General features: G+C 37.8%; 1 protein-coding gene across 5 annotated transcripts; it reads right to left on the reverse strand.

Moving 5' to 3' along the window:
• Window positions 1-1,076: 1,076 nt before the first annotated feature.
• slc25a39 (solute carrier family 25 member 39) lies at window positions 1,077-18,047 on the reverse strand. Of its 5 annotated transcripts, none has more exons than XM_051716970.1 (12): window positions 17,912-18,047; window positions 16,442-16,551; window positions 13,428-13,487; window positions 11,013-11,063; window positions 8,038-8,147; window positions 7,866-7,933; window positions 6,073-6,197; window positions 5,570-5,743; window positions 5,370-5,479; window positions 4,075-4,156; window positions 3,802-3,885; window positions 1,077-2,405 (listed from the first exon to the last, which is right to left on the reverse strand). In XM_051716970.1, exons 2-12 carry the CDS (start codon window positions 16,536-16,538, stop codon window positions 2,296-2,298), a joined length of 1,071 nt encoding a protein of 356 aa, XP_051572930.1. In that variant the 5' UTR covers window positions 16,539-16,551; window positions 17,912-18,047; the 3' UTR covers window positions 1,077-2,295. The 5 variants fall into 5 exon arrangements, with proteins under 5 accessions (XP_051572930.1, XP_051572931.1, XP_051572929.1 ...); XM_051716971.1 differs by lacking the exon at window positions 17,912-18,047 and adding an exon at window positions 17,713-17,903 and having other exon boundaries at window positions 3,802-3,882; XM_051716969.1 differs by lacking the exon at window positions 17,912-18,047 and adding an exon at window positions 17,713-17,902.
• Between the last annotated feature and the right edge of the window lie 1,705 nt (window positions 18,048-19,752).

The raw sequence follows: 19,752 nt of genomic DNA on the forward strand, positions 1-19,752 counted from the left end.
AAAAATCGCTGTCTTATAAGAGGTCACGGACAATTTTGCGATAGGTAGGTGTCAGTTTACGGCTTTCCCCAATCATTTGTATGACACCCGCAAAAGGTGACTTACTGTCGTAACACGCTAGTTGACGTTACGCTATCTACTATGGTAAAAGCGCGGAGATTGTTATTTATTAAATAAAATATTCTCTGGTTTTACCACACCGTCGTTAATCATGCTGTGAAATTTAATGTCAAACTCACTTGTGTAAAATACTCTTAATACAATACTCTTAATATTACCCTGGAGATAATTGTTTAAAGCCAGCCTAAGGTGGTTGGCTAGTCTTAGCTGGTTTCCCAGCCTGGCCAAGCTCATACTCAGCTAGTTTAGCTGGGAGGCCAGCTCATATATACATATCTATGGGCCAGCAAGTCCCAAACCAGCTAGCAAAAAAACTCTTCTAAAACCAGCAAACAGACCAGCTTGTCCAGGCTAGGTGAGCAGCTGAGACCGTCAAATCATTTTTATGTGTATAGCGCTTTTCACAACACACGTCGTTTCAAAGAAGCTTTACAGGAAATCATGTGTTAACAATACTAATAATAATAAAAAATAAAACAATAATAATAATATCTATAATGACTTACAGTGATCATTGTGTAGTTAGATTAAATATGATTGTAAATTGTGTATACAAATTAAATAATAATTGTATTTAGAAACCCAGTGAGCATGCTAAAGGCGACTGTGTCAAGGAACACAAAACTCCATAAGATGTTGGTTAATGGAGAAGAATAACCTTGGGAGAAACCAGGCTAATTGTGGGGGCCAGTTCCCCTCTGGTTAACAGCATGAATATAAAGCCAATATTAGTTATTTGTGTGCAGTGCAAGTAATTACATTTTAGCTGCCCCCAGCAGGGATTAATGTTAATATTATTCTCACTATTAAACAAGATGGTTTAATATATGGTCATTAATACACAAAGGTTATTGCATGGAACCCCCAGAAGGTTGGGGTTCTTGTCTTTGGTCAAGGATAAGTGAGGCTGAATTGTGGAAAAAAAGAAAATCAAACCACCAAAACAAATATACATGTTGAGGTTTATAATTTTTTTTATTCTTTTCATTCAAGTGTGCTATAACAAAATATGAAAGAATATATAAACAAAAATTATCACACAAATGTAATCATATATATATATATATATAAATGCCTTCAGCTTAACTGGCACTCCCACATTCCTTTAAGAGTAAAACATCCTGTTCATTTTTTACATTTTCACAGGTATTGTTTTTAGTTTTTTTTCCAGATACATTCTCTCTTATTCCTTCTGAAATGCAATATGTAACTCCATATTCAGTTATGTAGTATAATATTTCATGTATGGTGATGCACATTAACTTTTCTTAAAAACTTCGCTATTCGGTACAATGTGAGAACTGTGTAATAATTTCAAGTCAGCAGTATGTGTACACAAGCAAATCAGGTTCATATCTGAATTAAATAAAAGGACAAGACCAGGGATCCACCCACTACACACGAGAACGTGCCTTGTGTAAAAACATAAGGGTGCAATCCATTCTCTAAAAAATAAAACCTTCTAAAGTGTCACAGATGTGTTTTTTATTATTATTGTCAAAGGGCAAGTTTTGTGATACAAGAACCAGACTTGTTACTATCAGAAAAATGAAAAACAAAAAATGCAATGCCCTGCTGAAAATGAAGAGAACAAATCTTAAGTAATGAGAAGTTTATCCATTCTGTCTGCGGTTCTTAAACATGAACAGTAGAGGGCATCACAGTGTCTTTAATGAAAGGGACTCAAGAGTCTTGCACTGCAGATACAACAAGCTGGCTGTCACATCCAATCGGTAGCCATTTCAATAAGCAGGGCATCATGGGGAGGTAGTTTATTTCTGCCTGCATGCTTTGGTAAAATTCCCATTAAAGGAATCACAGGGTATCAGGGAACATTGTGCATTAATCACTATATCATCCCTGAAGGCTTAGGTCTCAGAGGCAGTCTATCAGTCAAAGTCTCAGCTTTTGATTCTTGGTGCCAGTCTGTGGACATATCACCCAACAATTAGAGTTTCGGTGAAAAGGGGACTCGGGACAATGCTGGGCTAAAGTCATCAGTGTTTGCAGTAGTCAAACAGCCATGCTAAAAAGGAGGTATCGCTCTCTGTTACTCAGGGCTGCTGTAGCTGTGATTTTCAGTGTGTAGCTTCAGTTGGAGTAGCTTCAGAGTTTGGCCCTAATGGGATTGGGGGAAATGACAAACTGCAGGTCCTCATGACCACCTCAAGGTCCTCACCGCGCCTGACACTGATTCCGCTCCTGAAAGAATGTCTTACCAAACTCATAAGTGCTGATCATTACTGCACAGGCAGGAGCAACTTTGATCACTCTTGGGAGGAAACCTGAAAAATGGTTAAATAGAAAGTTATTTATTTAAATATGTATTCAACATCATCGCTCTTTCAATAAAAACAAAAAAACATTTAAAGCAAAAGAGTGTCATTTCTGCGGCACAAGCACAGATGGAATGCAAAAAAGATTGGCTGTGTTCGGAATGGCATACTACTATTACTATTTAAGCATAGACAGACATGGCAGTAGTAGTAAGAGTAGTATGTTTCATTCTGAACTCAGCCACTGTTTTCAAAAAGGTTTCCTGAACACTCATCGGTCTTCCACTGGTTGACAAACACAAACCCACATGCAAAACTCACTCCATTGGCTGAGCCACTGTTGCTGTGTTGGGTTGGTGGTGTAGCGCCACAGAGCCACAGTATTTACACTTTTGAATGGTTTATTTTTAGTTGTCTCAGCATACTAAGCTGGGACAGGAGAAAGCATTAAAAAAAAAAAAAAAAACATGCTTCTCATTTAACTGCTTAAAATGTGAGTAGTTATTGAGTTAATAATCTTGATTGTTATAAGCAGTCAACCCTTAAAGAAATATTCCAGGTTTAATACAAGTTAAGCTCAATCGACAGCATTTGTGGCATAATATTGATTACGATAAAAATAATTTTGACTCGTCAGTCCTTTCTTTAAAAAAATTAAAAAGAAAAGTGAGGCACAAAGTTGTTTAACTGATTGAGTCTGTAATTCAGATAGTAAAGCAGGGTCAAAAGTAACAGGGGCTCAGGAAAAAAAAAAAAAAAATGGCACTGGATTTCAGTATGTGGGGGGAAAAAAATGCCCCCATAATGAGTTCTTTTGGGCTCTATTTGTAAAAATCTGATATACTTCATATTCTATGCTGAATTTAAGTATTTGACATATACCCTCATAAAAAGGCATTAAAAACCCCTGAAAATCAAATCCAAGGGGCAAATATTGCTCCTTAATGGAAAAGTTAATTTCTGACACTGTAGAAAATTCATATAATAACTGTGAACACGTTTACATGCACATTCTTCGACCAATTATGCTTAATAAGCCGACAATTTGTGTTGTCATGTAAATGCATTAAACGGCTTTCCTTTCTCTATGTAAGGTCATAAACGGCGTAAAAATAATATGATTGACGCAGGTAGATTTTTGCCCATTACACAGATTTTGTGTTGCATGTAAACACCTTTAACGGTGTTCTTACCAGCTTATCCAATGAACATAATTGTTGTGCGCATGCCTCTTCACGGATTGACATCAAAAGCAGAGTATAACTCGATTATTTCAAATCTCATGTAAACATGTTTCTCTTGATTTGTCAGATCTTTTAAATAAGCTGATTTTTGGGTGTTATCAACATGTTGGTGTGCATGTCAACAGGCTCAATGTCTCTCTAATAAAACTACTAGAGCTTACCTGCGAACAATCCCCTGTAGCCCATGTCAGTCCAAATATTCCTCATTATGTTCCATGTGGAGGATGGTTTCTTCACAGAAACTGCTACAAAAGGTCCAAAATATAATGAAATATGATGCCCGACAAAAACATAATTAATTACAGCCTAAGTAATCAGCTTTAAGTGAACTGTCACTTAATGACATCATACATTTCTAAAGATTCAGGTTTGGTTACACCACTCTTTCTAATGAGGTAACTACTTAACAGGTGAAACTATAGAAGCGGCAATACCTCCGTGAGCCTCCATCTCTCCTAACTGGATTTGCTTGCGTGTTTTCACCACATCAAACGGCAAGGTCAGAACTGCAGCTACCTGTATCAAAAAGAAAATTAATAATCTGATAAGAAAGGACAATACAGTATGCTGGACATCAATTTATTTGTCGAATGTTTATGGTGTATTCAGCATCCAAAAGGACAAAACTCTTCGGCAAAAATCCCAACAAATACATTAAAATAATAATAATAAATCTGATCAATTATAAATTCAAGATTATTTTAACAATTCTACCAGCACTGCAAAAACAGTCTAGTTACAGAACACCTCTACAATTTCGTATGATAGTACACACAAAAAACCTTCCAGTTCCTTATGTAATTTTCACTCATGTCCTATATTCATCTGGGACCAAAGTCGGCCTGGTATTTGTTCTCACATAAAATGCCTCTATTGTTAATCAGTCAGGCTAGATAAGATACAACATTGTTCATCTGTGCTCCAGTCTGTCTCTCTCATCTTTCTCACAGTGGCCTTACGTAAACATTCATCAATAAGCTTATATTAATTTATGGGCATTCATTTCTAGAGAGTGACCAATATTGTTTTCTAACAACCGATACTGATTCTTCTTATGTTTAAGTGCCCGATAAAAGATATGCAGAACCAATTTGTAATTGTTTTATTTCTGCTTTCTTTCACAATAATAACCTAATTATTAGACTACAGTATGCTATGAATATTATATTACACAATTATAAATATTTTATAAACAAAAATCATAATCATCAGCTTTATCATTTGTATCATTACATTTATGCCAAGATGTTTTATGATCTAAATAGCCTCATTTATTTCTGTCCTTTAATATCCAAGCAATAATCTACAGTTAGCCCTCTTATTACACAGTGACTTTTAGACATGACATAATGAACTGAATGGAAATAAATGTTATTAAGCCTCCAGAAACAGCTGAATTGAACCTCCAGTTCTGTAAGGTGTTCAGATTGCAAAAATGACTGCCTGACTCATTATCCCGCTTATTACATGACTACTTGCCAAATGAATGAATAGAAATGAAACACTGATTCGAGTTTAAATTATTATATTAGTTTGATACAAGAAGTGGGGAAAATGACCCGCACTACCATGATAACTGGTGAAATATCACTTTCTCCCTGGATGTGCAGTCATCATTTAGAAATAATTGGCCGCTTGATGGCTCGATTGAGCAATCAGAATATACGTAGTATTCCAGAGAGACATATCGGTGTTTGAAAGTGAAAAAAGGTGACCCTGGGATACTTACTGCTCCCGAGATGGCCCCTGCTGTAAAACTGATGGTAAAAGAGGTCTGTGGTGCGCTGCAGCGCTCACATAGCTGTGCCTTCACAAGTTCATAGTTAAACCAATACAGGGCTGGGGAAAAAAATGAAAAGCTTTAAACATTGCATCTGTGGAATGTCCCATCACCATCATAGACTGTCAGGCAGTGTACAGGTCACTGACCGGAGAAGGGCACATCCCGCAGAACAGTGGGTCCCCAACCTCTCCAGAGAGACAGCCAGCCATCCTGAGCCACAGCCGAGCGGATACACACAATCAACTCGCTGTAGGGGAGCCTGCGGGACTGCATCTTTGTGCGTACTAATTCCAGAGGGCTGATCACAGACACCGCTCCCACTAAGCAACAAAGAAAAAGACGCTGACAACACAGATCACACAACAGCTTCAACAATGGAACAGAACAGATGAAACAGACAGATGAAAGAGTGCATGAGAGACATTCATTCCTATATTCATGTTTTCATGTGAAACTTTTGTTCACGTGAGAACCGGTGCTGTTTTTGCTTTCCAGAGATTGAAGCGCAAGCCATTGTGAACAAGCTTGTGTTTCACAGAAAAAAAAAACGATCCATGATAGGAACGGCATGAGGGTGAGTAAATGAGAGAATTTTCAATTTTGGGTGAATTATTTCTTTAAGAGTTGTAAAGCATTGGTGTTTACTTACATCTGGCTAGTCCTCCTGCTATAAGAGGGATATGGTCCCCCTGATAGCCCATGGCATAATGCAGGAAGTCTCTCAGCTGGTCATAACACGTGAAGTAGATGACTGTGGCTGGAACTGCCATCACCCTTCATACACAAATTTCAAACACAAATACCATTAAGCATTTAAGCAACTTGTGCATTAAAACTGTCAATTTCAAAGAACTAATCATCAAATGAATATTCCAGGTTCAAAACAAGTGAAGCTCAAACCAACAGCATGTGTGGCATAATATATATATATATATATATTTTTTTTTTTTTTTTTTTTTTTTTGTGGATTTGTTTTTCCCCTTTTTCTCCCAATTTGGAATGGCCAATTCCCAGTGTGCTTTTAAGTCCTCGTGGTCACGTAGTGATTTGCCTCAGTCCGGGTGGCGGAGGACGAATCCCAGATGCCTCCACGTCTGAGATCATCAACCCGCGCATCTTATCACGTGGCTTGTTGAGCGCGTTGCCACAGAGATACAGAGGCTACACGCCACCCACCGCGGCATCCACGCTCAACTCACCATGGGCCCCACTGAGAACGAACCACATTATAGCGATCACTAGGAGGTTACCCCATGTGACTCTACCCTCCCTAGCAATCGGGCCAATTTGGTTGCTTAGGAGACCTGGCTGGAGTCACTCAGCACGCCCTGGGATTCGAACTAGCGGGGTGGTAGCCAGCGTATTTTACCACTGAGCTACCCAGGCCCCCTGTGTGGCATAATATTAATTACCACAAGAATTTATTTTGATGTGCACCTCCTTTATAATATATATATATATATATAAAAACAGTGAGGCAGTTACATGCAAGTGAAAGGGGGCAATACATAAATGTTAAAATACTCACTGTTTCAAAAGTATAGCCACAAGGCAATATGTGTATTGACATGATTTTAGTAGAATCACTTACTAATCTTTTCTATGTAAAGTTATTGCCAATTTTACAACTTCATTGCCATTACGATGAAATGTCATCAAACCCTAAAACTACTGTAAAAATTACAATTTACACAACTTTACAGCTCAAATAATACATGAGTTTTAACAGAAGAATTAATGTAAATGTTTTCATCAAATTATAAGCTTCAAATTTCTGACTTTAAACCCTCCAAAAATTGGCCCCATTCACTTCCATTTTAAGTGCCTCACTTTAACCTCGATTTTTGCTATTTTAAAGAAAAGAAGGGGCGAGTCGAAATTTTACTCCCCATGATGTTGTTCCAAACACATATGACGTCACTTTGTGGGCGCGAACCCTCGCAAACAAGTGAACACGTCAAATATAAACCAAGCTTAACATCTCCTTTAGTGTTCAATGGAAGAAAGTCATATGGGTTTGGACCAAGATAAGTATGCGTAAACAATTATAGAATTCCATTTTGGGGTGAACTATCCCTTTAAGAGTCTAACTGTTTAAATTAAAATCAAGGATTCATGGCTGTTGGCAGTGGAAATATTATCTGGCAACCTCTGGATGAACTCTACTCCAGTCAACAGACTTCAACAAAGATTATTTACAGTTAAGTCAACTGTGTCATGATAATGTTCAGACATCCAAACATTAACATGACATTTATTTATTCTACAAAGTCAAAACACCAAACGCTCACTTGATGCCATATGATCAAAGTCATTATCATGAGCTGCAGATATAGCACACACTTTTAAACCAGTTTCCAAAAAAAAAAAAATTTAAAAAAAAGATTCAGAACAACTCCAACCAAATGTAAAATTACACTGGCACTATGGGGTTAGACTTACAGTGTGGGAGGAAGTCCACTCCACAGTGACCTGAGCCCCTCATGACGTGTGATCTTCACAAATGCATCCTGTCATACAAAACATGAATTCATCATCAATGTGTGTGATTCTGAAACCTGGAATCTATATTTGGAAATGTCCTGTATCTGAATGCAAGTATCTAAATTCTTACCACAGTGCCGCTGAAGTGGGTTGGGGTTTTGTACCAACTGGCGCAGGTTGACACATTCTGGCACACATAGATGTGGTCCATCAAGCCATTACAATAGAGAAAATGTTTCCCTATAAAGCAAAAAATATATATATATATATATATAATATAATAATGTTAACCTAATTTGTAAAATAAGGCTTATTTCTGTGAATAAATTAGGGATGGGTAGGAATACACAAGTAGTAGAGTCAATCATATTATCACGAAAACACAATTGTGAGACTTTCAATTTCAAAACATTGGTTAAAGTGGCATTTTGGATGGTGTGATTGTAGAGTCAGTACAGCAACTCTACATGAACAATAGTAAAACTGACTTTAAGTTCTGGGCAGCAACGCAACGTTTTAAGAGGATTTGGGAGTTTACAAACAGGATGCATTCCTGCGTTCAATAACAGCTAGAACGCAAGGTTTTGAATAGCGTTTTTAAAAGCTGACCTACTTTATAACTTTAAACAACCTCTTAAAAACAACACTCATGGCACGAATTATGATGCAATACTAAAGAATGCATCTGACACATATGCACAAATGCTATATTCAAATGAGTTCTATTACCCCCCATCCCACTTTTAACCTCGTGCGACCCCACGGCCTCATGCGAGGACTCGCTATTTTTCATTTGCTATACGTAACGCATAATTTAAATGAATAAAAACTAACTGAATACTGTTCACAAGACTCTAGACTGTCATTTAAAGGGTTAACTTCTGCCGCACTGAGTCACGTGATAAAACAGCATGCCGTCAACTAAAGTGCCTCTGATAAGAAATATCTAAGTTTTTGCATTGAAACCAGTTTGGTTGTAAAGAGTAGCATCTCTAGCTTCGTTTGATATGCCGCTTTAAAAAAAAAGTTAATTTATCACATATCAGCACGCTGATAAACATATTGTCTCCATATGTGGACGCTGGCACCGCATTTCCTCAAAAGTAGAAAAAACATGATAGTTATTTGGAATATCTTTCAACTCTAACACATCTGTCGGTCATTTTAATGTACATTTTGTTATGTTTCATTTTGTTATCTCTGTGCAATACGATTCTATTCATTAACATTAGTTAATGCATTCTTATATATTTACTGTGCATTTTCACATCGAGAATAAATGGGTGAACTGAAAACTGTTGCTTTCAGAGGCTTTACATGGAGTTAGGATGAAAATGAGGTGCATTTTGAAATGTTCTGAGACCAGTGCAGACAGATAGCACACTGGAGGTTATGTCATTCACTAAATAGTGAGCAAGGGAGCATCCTATAGCTTTCTATGCAGCTAAGTGCATACATAGATTCAGAATTTGATAATGCTACATTTTATTTTAACATGGTTGGCTGTGATTGGAAGATACTGGTCATTACTTTGAATCAGAATTAATTATGCTAATTTCTGATGTAATGTCTCAAAAACAACCAAAACTCCTGGAAACAAACAATTTGATGGAAAAAAAATAATAATAAAAAAATAATATCGGACTTTCTATAGCTTAGTGTTATTTAAAATTTCACAACGTAGTCCCGCTGTCTACATATGTGGACAATAATTTCTAGGGAAACTATTTTCTCTAGATTTTTTATTTTTTTTAACTTGATAATTAGGTGCTAGTAGTTACAAATCAAAAAGGAAAATGGAAATGTCTTTGCGTTTTAGTGTGGACAGTGAAAATGGCGACATCTGAAATAAATGGTAATAAAAAAATATATATTTGTACTTATTTTCCTCAGACCTCTTAGCACCCCCTTGCAGCCCTCAGACCCCAGTTTGAAAACCCTAGTTTACACAGTCTGTAGTCTTAATGACTCCTGTATTGTTAAACAGTAGAAATGTGATGCAACTTAACATGTGCTTTTCCAAGTATGATTTTCTGCATTCAGTTCAAAAGATTTTGGTGATTAGGACTGAAGCCTTAGATAAGAAGTTCTATAAATAATAGTGACCATGGCACTGACCATGCCACAGCAGAGCTGAGTAAACCAAATCCAGCTTTGGCACTAACAAGCAGACTTTCTACTATTTTTGGACATTCTGTGAGACAGACAGGTTCCACAATAAAGAAAGAAAAACAAACTCCCAGTCAGGGTTTTAGTTTTCCTCATTTGTTCTGTTAATGTTCCACTTGTGTGTTCTTCGACTGAAATTCCCTTAATTAGACTGCATAAAGCAGACTTTTAAGATATACTGTATTTTTTGTCCTTATTACTTTGGACTAAAAAATGATATAATATGCTTGTCTGTTTTCCTAATTGTCAACAGGTGTTAATCAATACGATCCAAACATAGCTAAAGAACTTTTTGACACACACAACACAGCATGCATACATATTTCTGTTTACATTTCATTCAGTTGTGCAATGAATGAGTGTGAACATTCATTTCAGGAACTGCAAACTAAAAAATATCAACATAGCTTTCAAAGGAATGAAAAACATTTTTATTTTTACATTTTATTACTGGACTGGTATTCGGCGGCAGAGCTACATTCTTTGCTGGGGAGTGTTTTGTGCACGTGTTATGTCTCTTTGCACTGTGCACCCAAGTTTATGTTTCCCCTTATGAGACATTGGATACAGGCTAAAAAGGACTAAATAAATCAAAAGATGTTGGCATATCCGACTCAGACCTGTTCAGTTATTTGTAGTCTAAAAACACATGAAACATAACTGCTACTTTCGTATGTCTCTTAGCATCATGCTGACACTTCCATCATTACAATGGCAACCAATGTAGATATACCCCATGTAGATATTGACTACACTTTCTGTACAAACAGATCTGATTCTTTACTTGCAAAATGACAGTGAGAACAGTAAGTCTTATCTATGTGACTGTTGATTAGCATTGTCAGTTCTTTGAGTGGTAATTAGAGTCTGTGTTAGTGAAGCAAGGACTGTGAGTACAGATGAAAGTTTGTGCAGTGCCTGCTCTCACATACTCACATTTTGATGGCCGGATGACCCCAGTCCAGGGCCTTGAATGTGCTGCTATGGCTATGAGAGAGAGAGTTACATTATGGGCATATAGCAAAACACAACATGAAGGAAGACAAAAGCCTGAGTTATCAAGGGCTTATAGCATGTTATTAGCTAAAGCTGGATTTTGCTGGTATGGACTTCTTGCACTGAGCCTCATGACGTACTTTCGCTTCGAAATAGTGCGGCCCGCCAGTTTCCGGCTGAATGAGTTTACATGCGCCATAGTTGCCTAGTTTCCAAAACCCACTTAAAATGAGTGTTCCAAAGAGGATTTTAAAGTACGGATCTTTTCAGAGATAGGAGAAGAGATATTCTGAACATTACAGTGTATAGCTTCTTCAAAATTCAGTGGAAGAACAGTTTTCAGAGCGTTAATTCAGCCCGAGCCGATCTGAGAAAGCAATGGCTGGTATATACTCCAATCCAAGTGCATTTCACCGCTTCTCCTCACAAGGAGGTCTCTAGCAGACATTTAACCACAGATCAGCTTGAAACGCAAATGACAAAAGGTGGAAGGAGACAATTTGAATTAAACAACTACGTGCTTCAGTTACTGCTATTTTCCATGTGTGAGGGAGGAGAGAGATGTGATGAACGTATGCATCACCCTGTTTTTATTAAATGTATGTTTGAATCTTTATTTTGTGTCACTGTTTCACTGATAAGTACTGTATATCGATACATGTTGAAATTACATTTACGCATTTGGCAAACGCTTTTATCCAAAGCGACTTACAGTGCCCTTATTACAGGAACAATCCCCCTGGAGCAACCTGGAGTTAAGTGCCTTGCTCAAGGACACAATGGTGGTGGCTGTGGGATCGAACCAACAACCTTCTGCTTACCAGTTCAGTGCTTTAGTCCACTACGCCACCACCACACCACTCCAAATGCATAAGTAAGAGCTGCTAAAAATAATGAGTTATAACGTTTGAAATAGATTAAATATATGTAGTGTGGATAAATATATTTAACGCAGTTATTTATTTATTTAATTTGATAATACAACTGCTTCATTCTGTTCTGAGTGATTTTAAAGCATGGTCAGATTAAGATAAATACATCTGGGACATTTATCCAAAGAAAAGTCAATCACTGTATAGTGGAATTCATCACTGAATCTCAATTGGTATGAAATGTAATTAATGAATGAAACGCGTGTTAATGAGACAGCCAGACTGCTGCAGGTTATACATGTTTGATTTATTATTCAGGAGCTGAGTTTAGCTACATTTGGAAAGGTAAAAATATATTTAGAGGCTAATTATAAAATTGAGACGTCACGTTGCACCAAAAATATGATTTATTGATTTAATCAATTGACAGCCCTAAAAAGAGAAATAATCTGCCTTCCCATGAATAAATCTCTGCACGTAGGGGCTCTGAATGCTGTAACCGGAAACGCCAGAGCCGCACTACTTAGAACACATGGGTCAACGCGGAAGCAGTTGTGCAAGTAGTCCATTAGACCCACATTTCGTCATAACCTGAGCTTAATTTCTCAAATGGTTAAGTGGAGCAGAGAAACCCAGACAGAGCAGGAATGAGATAGCGAGAGCGAGCCTAAAATGGCTAATAAGACTGATCTGCTTTACAAAAAGACCATGTACTAAAGAATGTTTCTTTAAACAGTTAAGCATATGATGGTATCTTGCAGTGGAATGTCATCTCTGTATGAGGTTACATCAAAGTTGAGCCACATTTTAGAAACAGTGGAACTGTTGAGCTGATATGGCATAGGCCCTGTTTTCACCTGGTATTAAGATCTGTTTCGGGTCCAAACCGATTTGAGATTCGATCACTCAACTAAAGATTGCTAAATTCTGCCAGTTAGATGCGGTTTTAAAAGAAAATAACTGATCGAAAAATTTGGAAAAACACTTTGTACAAAATTTCGCCGAACTTCTTCAGTACGCCAGATATCAACAGATATTCACAGATGAGGCATGCACATCTCAATTTCAGTTAATACAGGTACTTCACTAAATTAACTTATAATTCTGCTCAAAATATGATGTTTGTGTTTAGATTTATAAATTATAAAATTAAAAGTAGAATTATCGGTGTTTAGATTCTCTCACACTTCCTTTATTTTTCTAATTTTCCTTTTTGGGTTTCATCAAAACGCAGTAACACTGACGTAATTAGCGAATGAAAACAGAGACGACAAGATACATTTGAGACGCATGTTACTACCAAGTTTAAACAGCATGCGTCTCTGTTAACAACAACTTGTGATCGGATAACCCTAAGCGGATCATCTTTACCAGGTGTAAACAGGACTTGTGTAGAGTAAAGGCACTTTAGTGTATTATCCTAAGCTCAATTCCACTGTTCAATCAGATGAGATTCAGTTGATCAGCTGCTGGAGAACTGTACCTTGATGGAGGGGAGTTTGCTGGGCTTGAAGTCTGATCTTCACCACATCCAATGGTGTGACTGTAAAGAGAACAGGAGCAAGAGAGATAAATAAACAGTGGGACAGAGTGTATTACAGATTTAGCCTCATTGTTCTCATGACGTAACTATGATCTAATGGATAGTAAGGAAACAGGCTAAAATTAGGGATGCACCGATACCATTTTTTCTCTCCCAATCTGATTCCAATACCTGAACTCTCAGATTCCGAATATGTCCCCTAAACTTTGCAGTCCGATACAGATATTTGTTTGCATGTGCATTACATGTTTTCCGAACAAAACGTCTGCACATGCGAAGAGTGCAAGTCGTTGCTTTCTGAAGAAGCGTGATAGGCTGAGGAATTGAAAATGGCACCAAAGTTCGTAATTCGTAATTTTGCTTTGTTGAGATATCTAAAAAATATGTCAGAAAAGCTTTCTTCTTATGTTACTCACTTTACTTAGCAAATGAAGAATTATATGGAGCGTTTAATACCCTGTCTGACTTAACCATATTTGCCTCATGCCCATATCTCCTCCAGTATAACCGCAGGCATCTCTGGATGGGAGAACAAAGTAAACACAGGTGGGGGAGTGTTGTCCTTGTTGTCCTAAAAGGAGTTTACAGATGTGGAATGGAAACAAAATAATAGGGACTTTTAAGCAAAAGCTGCGGACGATAGAATTTAGATAGATATAATACCAATGAGAAAGTAGACAGATGCAAACGTTTACATGACTAATATTTTTCTTTTAAACTGATTATTTTAGATCTACACCACCCCTTTCAATCGGATGGAAATTGCATTCGGATGCAGCTCAATCGGTTCATTTTTACATGAAGGCTTTTCAGTCTGACTGAGCAATGAGTTGGATTATAAATGGATTATCTGGTTGCACATAAATGTAGCTACTGTTTGAAAATTAACTAAATGAAAGTCTTCAGTAGAAAAGAAGCCAGTTCTCTTCACACATTTTATATAAACTTGTAAACTGTATCTTGACTTGAAATAGATTCAGATTTTTTGTTCACTTTAGTTGTAATAGGATATCAGTCTACTTTTTAAATCACAGTTATTTTTTATTAAACCCAGTCAACTTCAATATGATTGTAAATTAATAAAAATACATTTTAATAAAATAATAATAATTGCTATTATTAATACCAATAACAACAATAAAAATACAAATAATAAATATTATAATTTTTATACAACAGTAATCTATTTCAGCCTTAAATTTAGTCGTAAAACCTGAGGCTTTTATTTTAACGGAAAACTCCAGGAAGACGGTGACTTCAGAGTGTCTGTCTGTGGGCTAGTTCACCATAGTGTAATATGCTTTTCATTTAAGATCTGGTGAACTGCTCCTTCGGTTCCAATCTTGATGCATGTTATAAGCGAACCGATCTCTTGAGCATCTACATCTGAGATGGATTTTGTGTTGAGCACTCACATATTATGCGCCGCTGTGATAGCTGAAAACAGTAGCGTGTCATCAGCCCATGTGTGTGACACCATAGAGCACTGCTCATTTACTGAAGTGTGCTGCACATGCAGACTACATATTTATTAATGAAATTCAGCCTACTGAGATTCACAAAGCTAGCGTATGTCTTCAACAGACTTTAAATAAAATGCATGAGTCATTTGGACTACTTTAATGGTGCTTTTAGGCCACATCCACACTAATACGTTTTCATTTGAAAAAGCATCTTTATTCAAAAGCATCATATTTTATTCTCTACGTTTTGGTCTTCTGTCCACACTGGCACGGCGTATTTGACAGCAAAATCTGAGCTTTTCGAAAACGCTCTCTAAAGTAGAAAAAATTTTAAATGCTGTCTTCGCGTTGTAGTGTGGACAGTGAAAAACTAAGATATCTGTAAACGATTACATATTGTCATGTGACGCAGTCATGTGATCAATTCAACCCAAAACAATCAAGATGGCGGCCCATGTTGTAGCGCCATTGTTGTGCCTGTTATTTACTTTGATCACATTGTTTGTTTGTTTGGATTTTTCCCCTTTTTCACCCAATTTGGAATGCCCAATTCCCAATGCACTTTTAAGTCCTCGTGGTCACGTAGTGATTCACCTCAATCCGGGTGGCGGAGGACGAATCCCAGCTGCCTCTGCGTCTGAGACCGCCAACCCACGCATCTTATCACGTAGCTTGTTGAGCGCGTTGCCACGGAGACATAGCACATGTGGAGGCTCCATGTCACCCACCGCAGCATCCACGCTCAACTCACCACGCGCCCCACCGAGAACGAACCACATTATAGCGACCACAAGGAGGTTACCCCATGTGACTCTACCCTCCCTTGCAACTGGACCAATTTGGTTGCTTAGGAGACCTGGCTGGAGTCCCTCAGCACACCCTGGGATTCGAACTAGCGAACTCCAGGAGTGGTAGCCAGCGCCTTTTACCACTGAGCTACCCAGGCCCCCTACTTTGATCACATTGTTAAAGATAAATGTTACTTTGTACAACCTTCACATTGCATTCCTTTAAAGGCGACGCGAAATATACTCGGAATTGCTGTCCGGTGACAGAACATGTGGACAATAGCGTTTCAGACCGTTCATGGAACTGAGATTTTTCACATGTGCTGCAGTAAGGAGATTTAAAAGTTTTTATACGTTTCAGTGTGGACGAGAAACTTTCTGAAAATGGCAACGTGGCTTGAGATCATTTCGAAAATGCCGTTTTATTAATGTGGACATAGCCTTGCTGTTCTTTTGTGCTACTTTTGGAGCTTGTCGGTAATGACCATGATTAACACACAGTATCGGATTTGGATTGGGCTTGGGCTTGTCGGACCGATACCTGATCCAGTTAAAAACGTCATTATTGGAGCAGATACCGATCCAGATATCGGATCGGTGCATCCCAAGTTAAATTTGGCCAAATGGAGGAAGTGACATCAGACATACGCAGTGAAAACAGAATTTCCCCTAAATAGATACATTAATATGCTTGTTTCCTCACCAAAAAGGGATGTTAGTACAGCACCAGTGCCAGATGCCAGCATCTGCTGCATGGGCGAGATGGCAGCCGAAGGTCTGACGGCAGGCCCATCCCCCATCCTGTCGGGCCACCTGAAAGACAGAGAGAGTAATTGATCAAGAGCAGCAAGGGTACAAAACAAATGATGTTAGCTAAACCTTGTCAACAGGACATTTACTGTCCTCATCAACCCTTTGCCGATCAGAGTAATGCCATCTGCTCTTAAAAAGCAGTATTTGTGCCAATGTAACAACAGATATTAAGAAAAAAAACAACCACTAGAAGCGCTCTGATATCTTATCTACTGAGCACACGGTTGTGGGTGGGTCACCCTCCTCATAGCCTACATACTGTAATACAGCTCCAGCAATATCACAGGAGACTTTGACCATTACCAACGGCCCACATGCCGAACTAGCCAAGTGTTAAGTGCTTCTTGTTCACAGCTCTGTTCATTTAATGAGATTATAGTCAGACAAAATCCACAAAGTGCCAAACTTGAGCCAAACACACTATTTTGGAAAATCTATCAGCAAATATCCAAAAGTTCAAAGGGCAGAAATTCTTTCATCTCTGCAGAGGTGAGTCCTCTCAATCCAAGGACTCCCATTCAGGCCAGACATGTTTATGAAGTACAAAAGCCTGCTGCATTGCTGTAATATTGAGCAGTGCAGACAGATATCTCACTCTGTTGTGCATCCACATTTCTCTCATCATAACTCCAGACAGACAGAAAATGTGTAAAACTATCACCAAATGCAATAGCTGACAGCTGATAAAACAACCTGAAGTGTGAGCAGAGATATACTGTATTTGTGTGGAAACTAAAAGGACTGAGCATGTTTAAGGACTGAATAATGGCATTCAGACAAAGCTTTAATCAACTAATGTAATAACAGGATTTATGTTGGCATTACTGTAAAATCGCTATATGTGTGAGCTCTTCATTTCCCATCTATAACAGAATTTACTAGTGAACTGGCAGGCATATTACAGTCTTTAAAAAAATAATAATATATTTGCATGACTTTCCTTCTAACCCCAAGAAAAACACTTTTCATCAGTTCCCATTGAAAAAACAAAGAACAAAATGTTCTGTCAACCCAAACAAATACTAGGCGAGGAAGTTGATCAAGTCTTGGGTAGCTAAAATATTGCCTGCTCGGAACAAAGCACATCATAGATAACATGGTAACTATTATTAGTTAACAGCAATTTCGATATATTATGAAACATCAAGATGATTAGATTACCTGCGTGCAATAACGGTTCTCTTCAATTCGTGCAGGATTTCATGAGCAGTTCGCTGAGCGCAATGGCGCTAGATGCCAAGACATTGTTTACAGAGCACTGATATTAATTGAGCCCTTTTGAAGCCAATGGAGTAGAAAGGCTAGACTATTTAAGAACGACTGAAACAGCTCGTATGGATAACTCGTGCAAACAACTCACCTTTATTCTAAGAAGGGAGGGTTTTTGTGCATCTCGACGCTTTCTGCCATGCTGAAGTGTCGTGTCTCATACTGAGTCACTGCACAAAACATACAGAAGCTGCTATGAGAGATTACACTGCGCCCTCTGGTGGCTGATCTGCAACCAAAGATACGGTTTGGGTTGATTTTGTCATTCTGCTGTTGAAAAACAACATCAAACCAGCTTGAACTGGTTTGCTAGACTGGTTTAAGAGGTTCTCCCAGCCTGACCAGCTGAAAAGTGCCCAGAACCCCTCAAAAACCAACCAACCAACTAACAAACAAGGCTGGGAGAACCTCTAAGACCAGCAAATCATCTTAGGCTGGTTTAAGATTTAAAGAAATATTTCGGGTTCAAAACAAGTTAAGCTCAGTCGATAGCATTTGTGGCATAATGTTGATTTCCCCAAAAATAATTTACACTCGTCCCTCCATGTTTTGCACCCTTTCATTTCTGTGTCAAAATCGGTCAAAAATTACCAAACAGCCTAGGAGGGTTAAGAAAAGTTTTTTTTGAAACAATGTCAGTAATTTTTCTTGGATATATATGTCTGTCCTGATATCATTATTAGTAGACCTTGAGTTTTTGAATGCTGAATTTTTAATGATGGGAAAATCGTGCAAATTCAACATCTTAAAATAACTAAATATTTTAGCTGTCATATCCATAATGCTCTCTGTTAAAGGGATAGTTCACCCAAAAATTCTCAAATCCATTCAATGCAAGTGAATGGTGGCCAGACCTTTCAATCAGATTTACAGTAAAAAAGGACTTAAATATCGAACTGTTTCTCACCCACACCTATCATATCACTTCTGAAGACATACAGATTTAACCACTGGAGTCTTATGAATTACTTTTATGCTGCCATTATGTGATTTTTGGACCTTTAAAGTTCTGTCCACCATTCATTTGCATTGTATGGACCTACAGAGATGAGATATTCTTCCAAAAATCTGTTTGTGTTCTGCAGAAGAAAGTCGTACACATCTGGGATGGCATGAGGGAGAGTAAATGAGAATTTTCATTTTTTGGTGAACTATCCTTTTAAGATTTGTTTGCATGTGTGTTTGTGTATAGAGAGGTTGTATAAACCTTCCTCATCATTAGTCACTGTAAAAGGTTGACTCATTACCCAGTTCAGACACTTCATATAAACATACTTAAATTTAAACAGATAGCTTATTTGTTCTTTACATGCCAAATATTGGAGTTTAATACCAGGCTAACAAGATTGTTACTTTACACACAATAGAATTATGAAGTCTTTGCAGACTTTTAATCTCAGGAGGATAATTGTGTTTCTTCTCAAACCTGAGATTTTCCATTAACACTTTTTTTGCTTTCATGTGTGCATAAAAATAACACAACCCATAGCTATATCATTTACACAGCAGGTAACATTTATTTGCTGATTCTGCTACAACATATGAAAGTCAAGTCAGGCCAAAACATCCCTTTCAAAATTGTTTTGTCATGCTTATGGAACTGATACCATATCACCGACATCCAGCATTTTGTATAACCACACTAGACAGCTTAACTTTATTTTATGAAAAGTTTAATGGCAACAGCCTATACGGGGTCCATGGCAGTATTGCAGGTGGGACACCAAGTATTGTTTGATCTCCAAAAATTGTGTGAACACAATACTATAGTTAAGATAAATTTAGCTAAAACTTTCATAGCCCCACACATCATAATTGACTCAGTAGTCAGCATTCCATATGATGACTTCAGGTGTCCTTTTTAACAATCAGAGATAGGCACATCAAGTAAAGTTGTGACTCAAGAAATAATCAATGTCCAGAGTCAACAGA

This window comes from Myxocyprinus asiaticus, chromosome 14 (assembly GCF_019703515.2).
Source record: "Myxocyprinus asiaticus isolate MX2 ecotype Aquarium Trade chromosome 14, UBuf_Myxa_2, whole genome shotgun sequence".
NCBI classification, from domain to species: Eukaryota; Metazoa; Chordata; class Actinopteri; order Cypriniformes; family Catostomidae; genus Myxocyprinus; species Myxocyprinus asiaticus.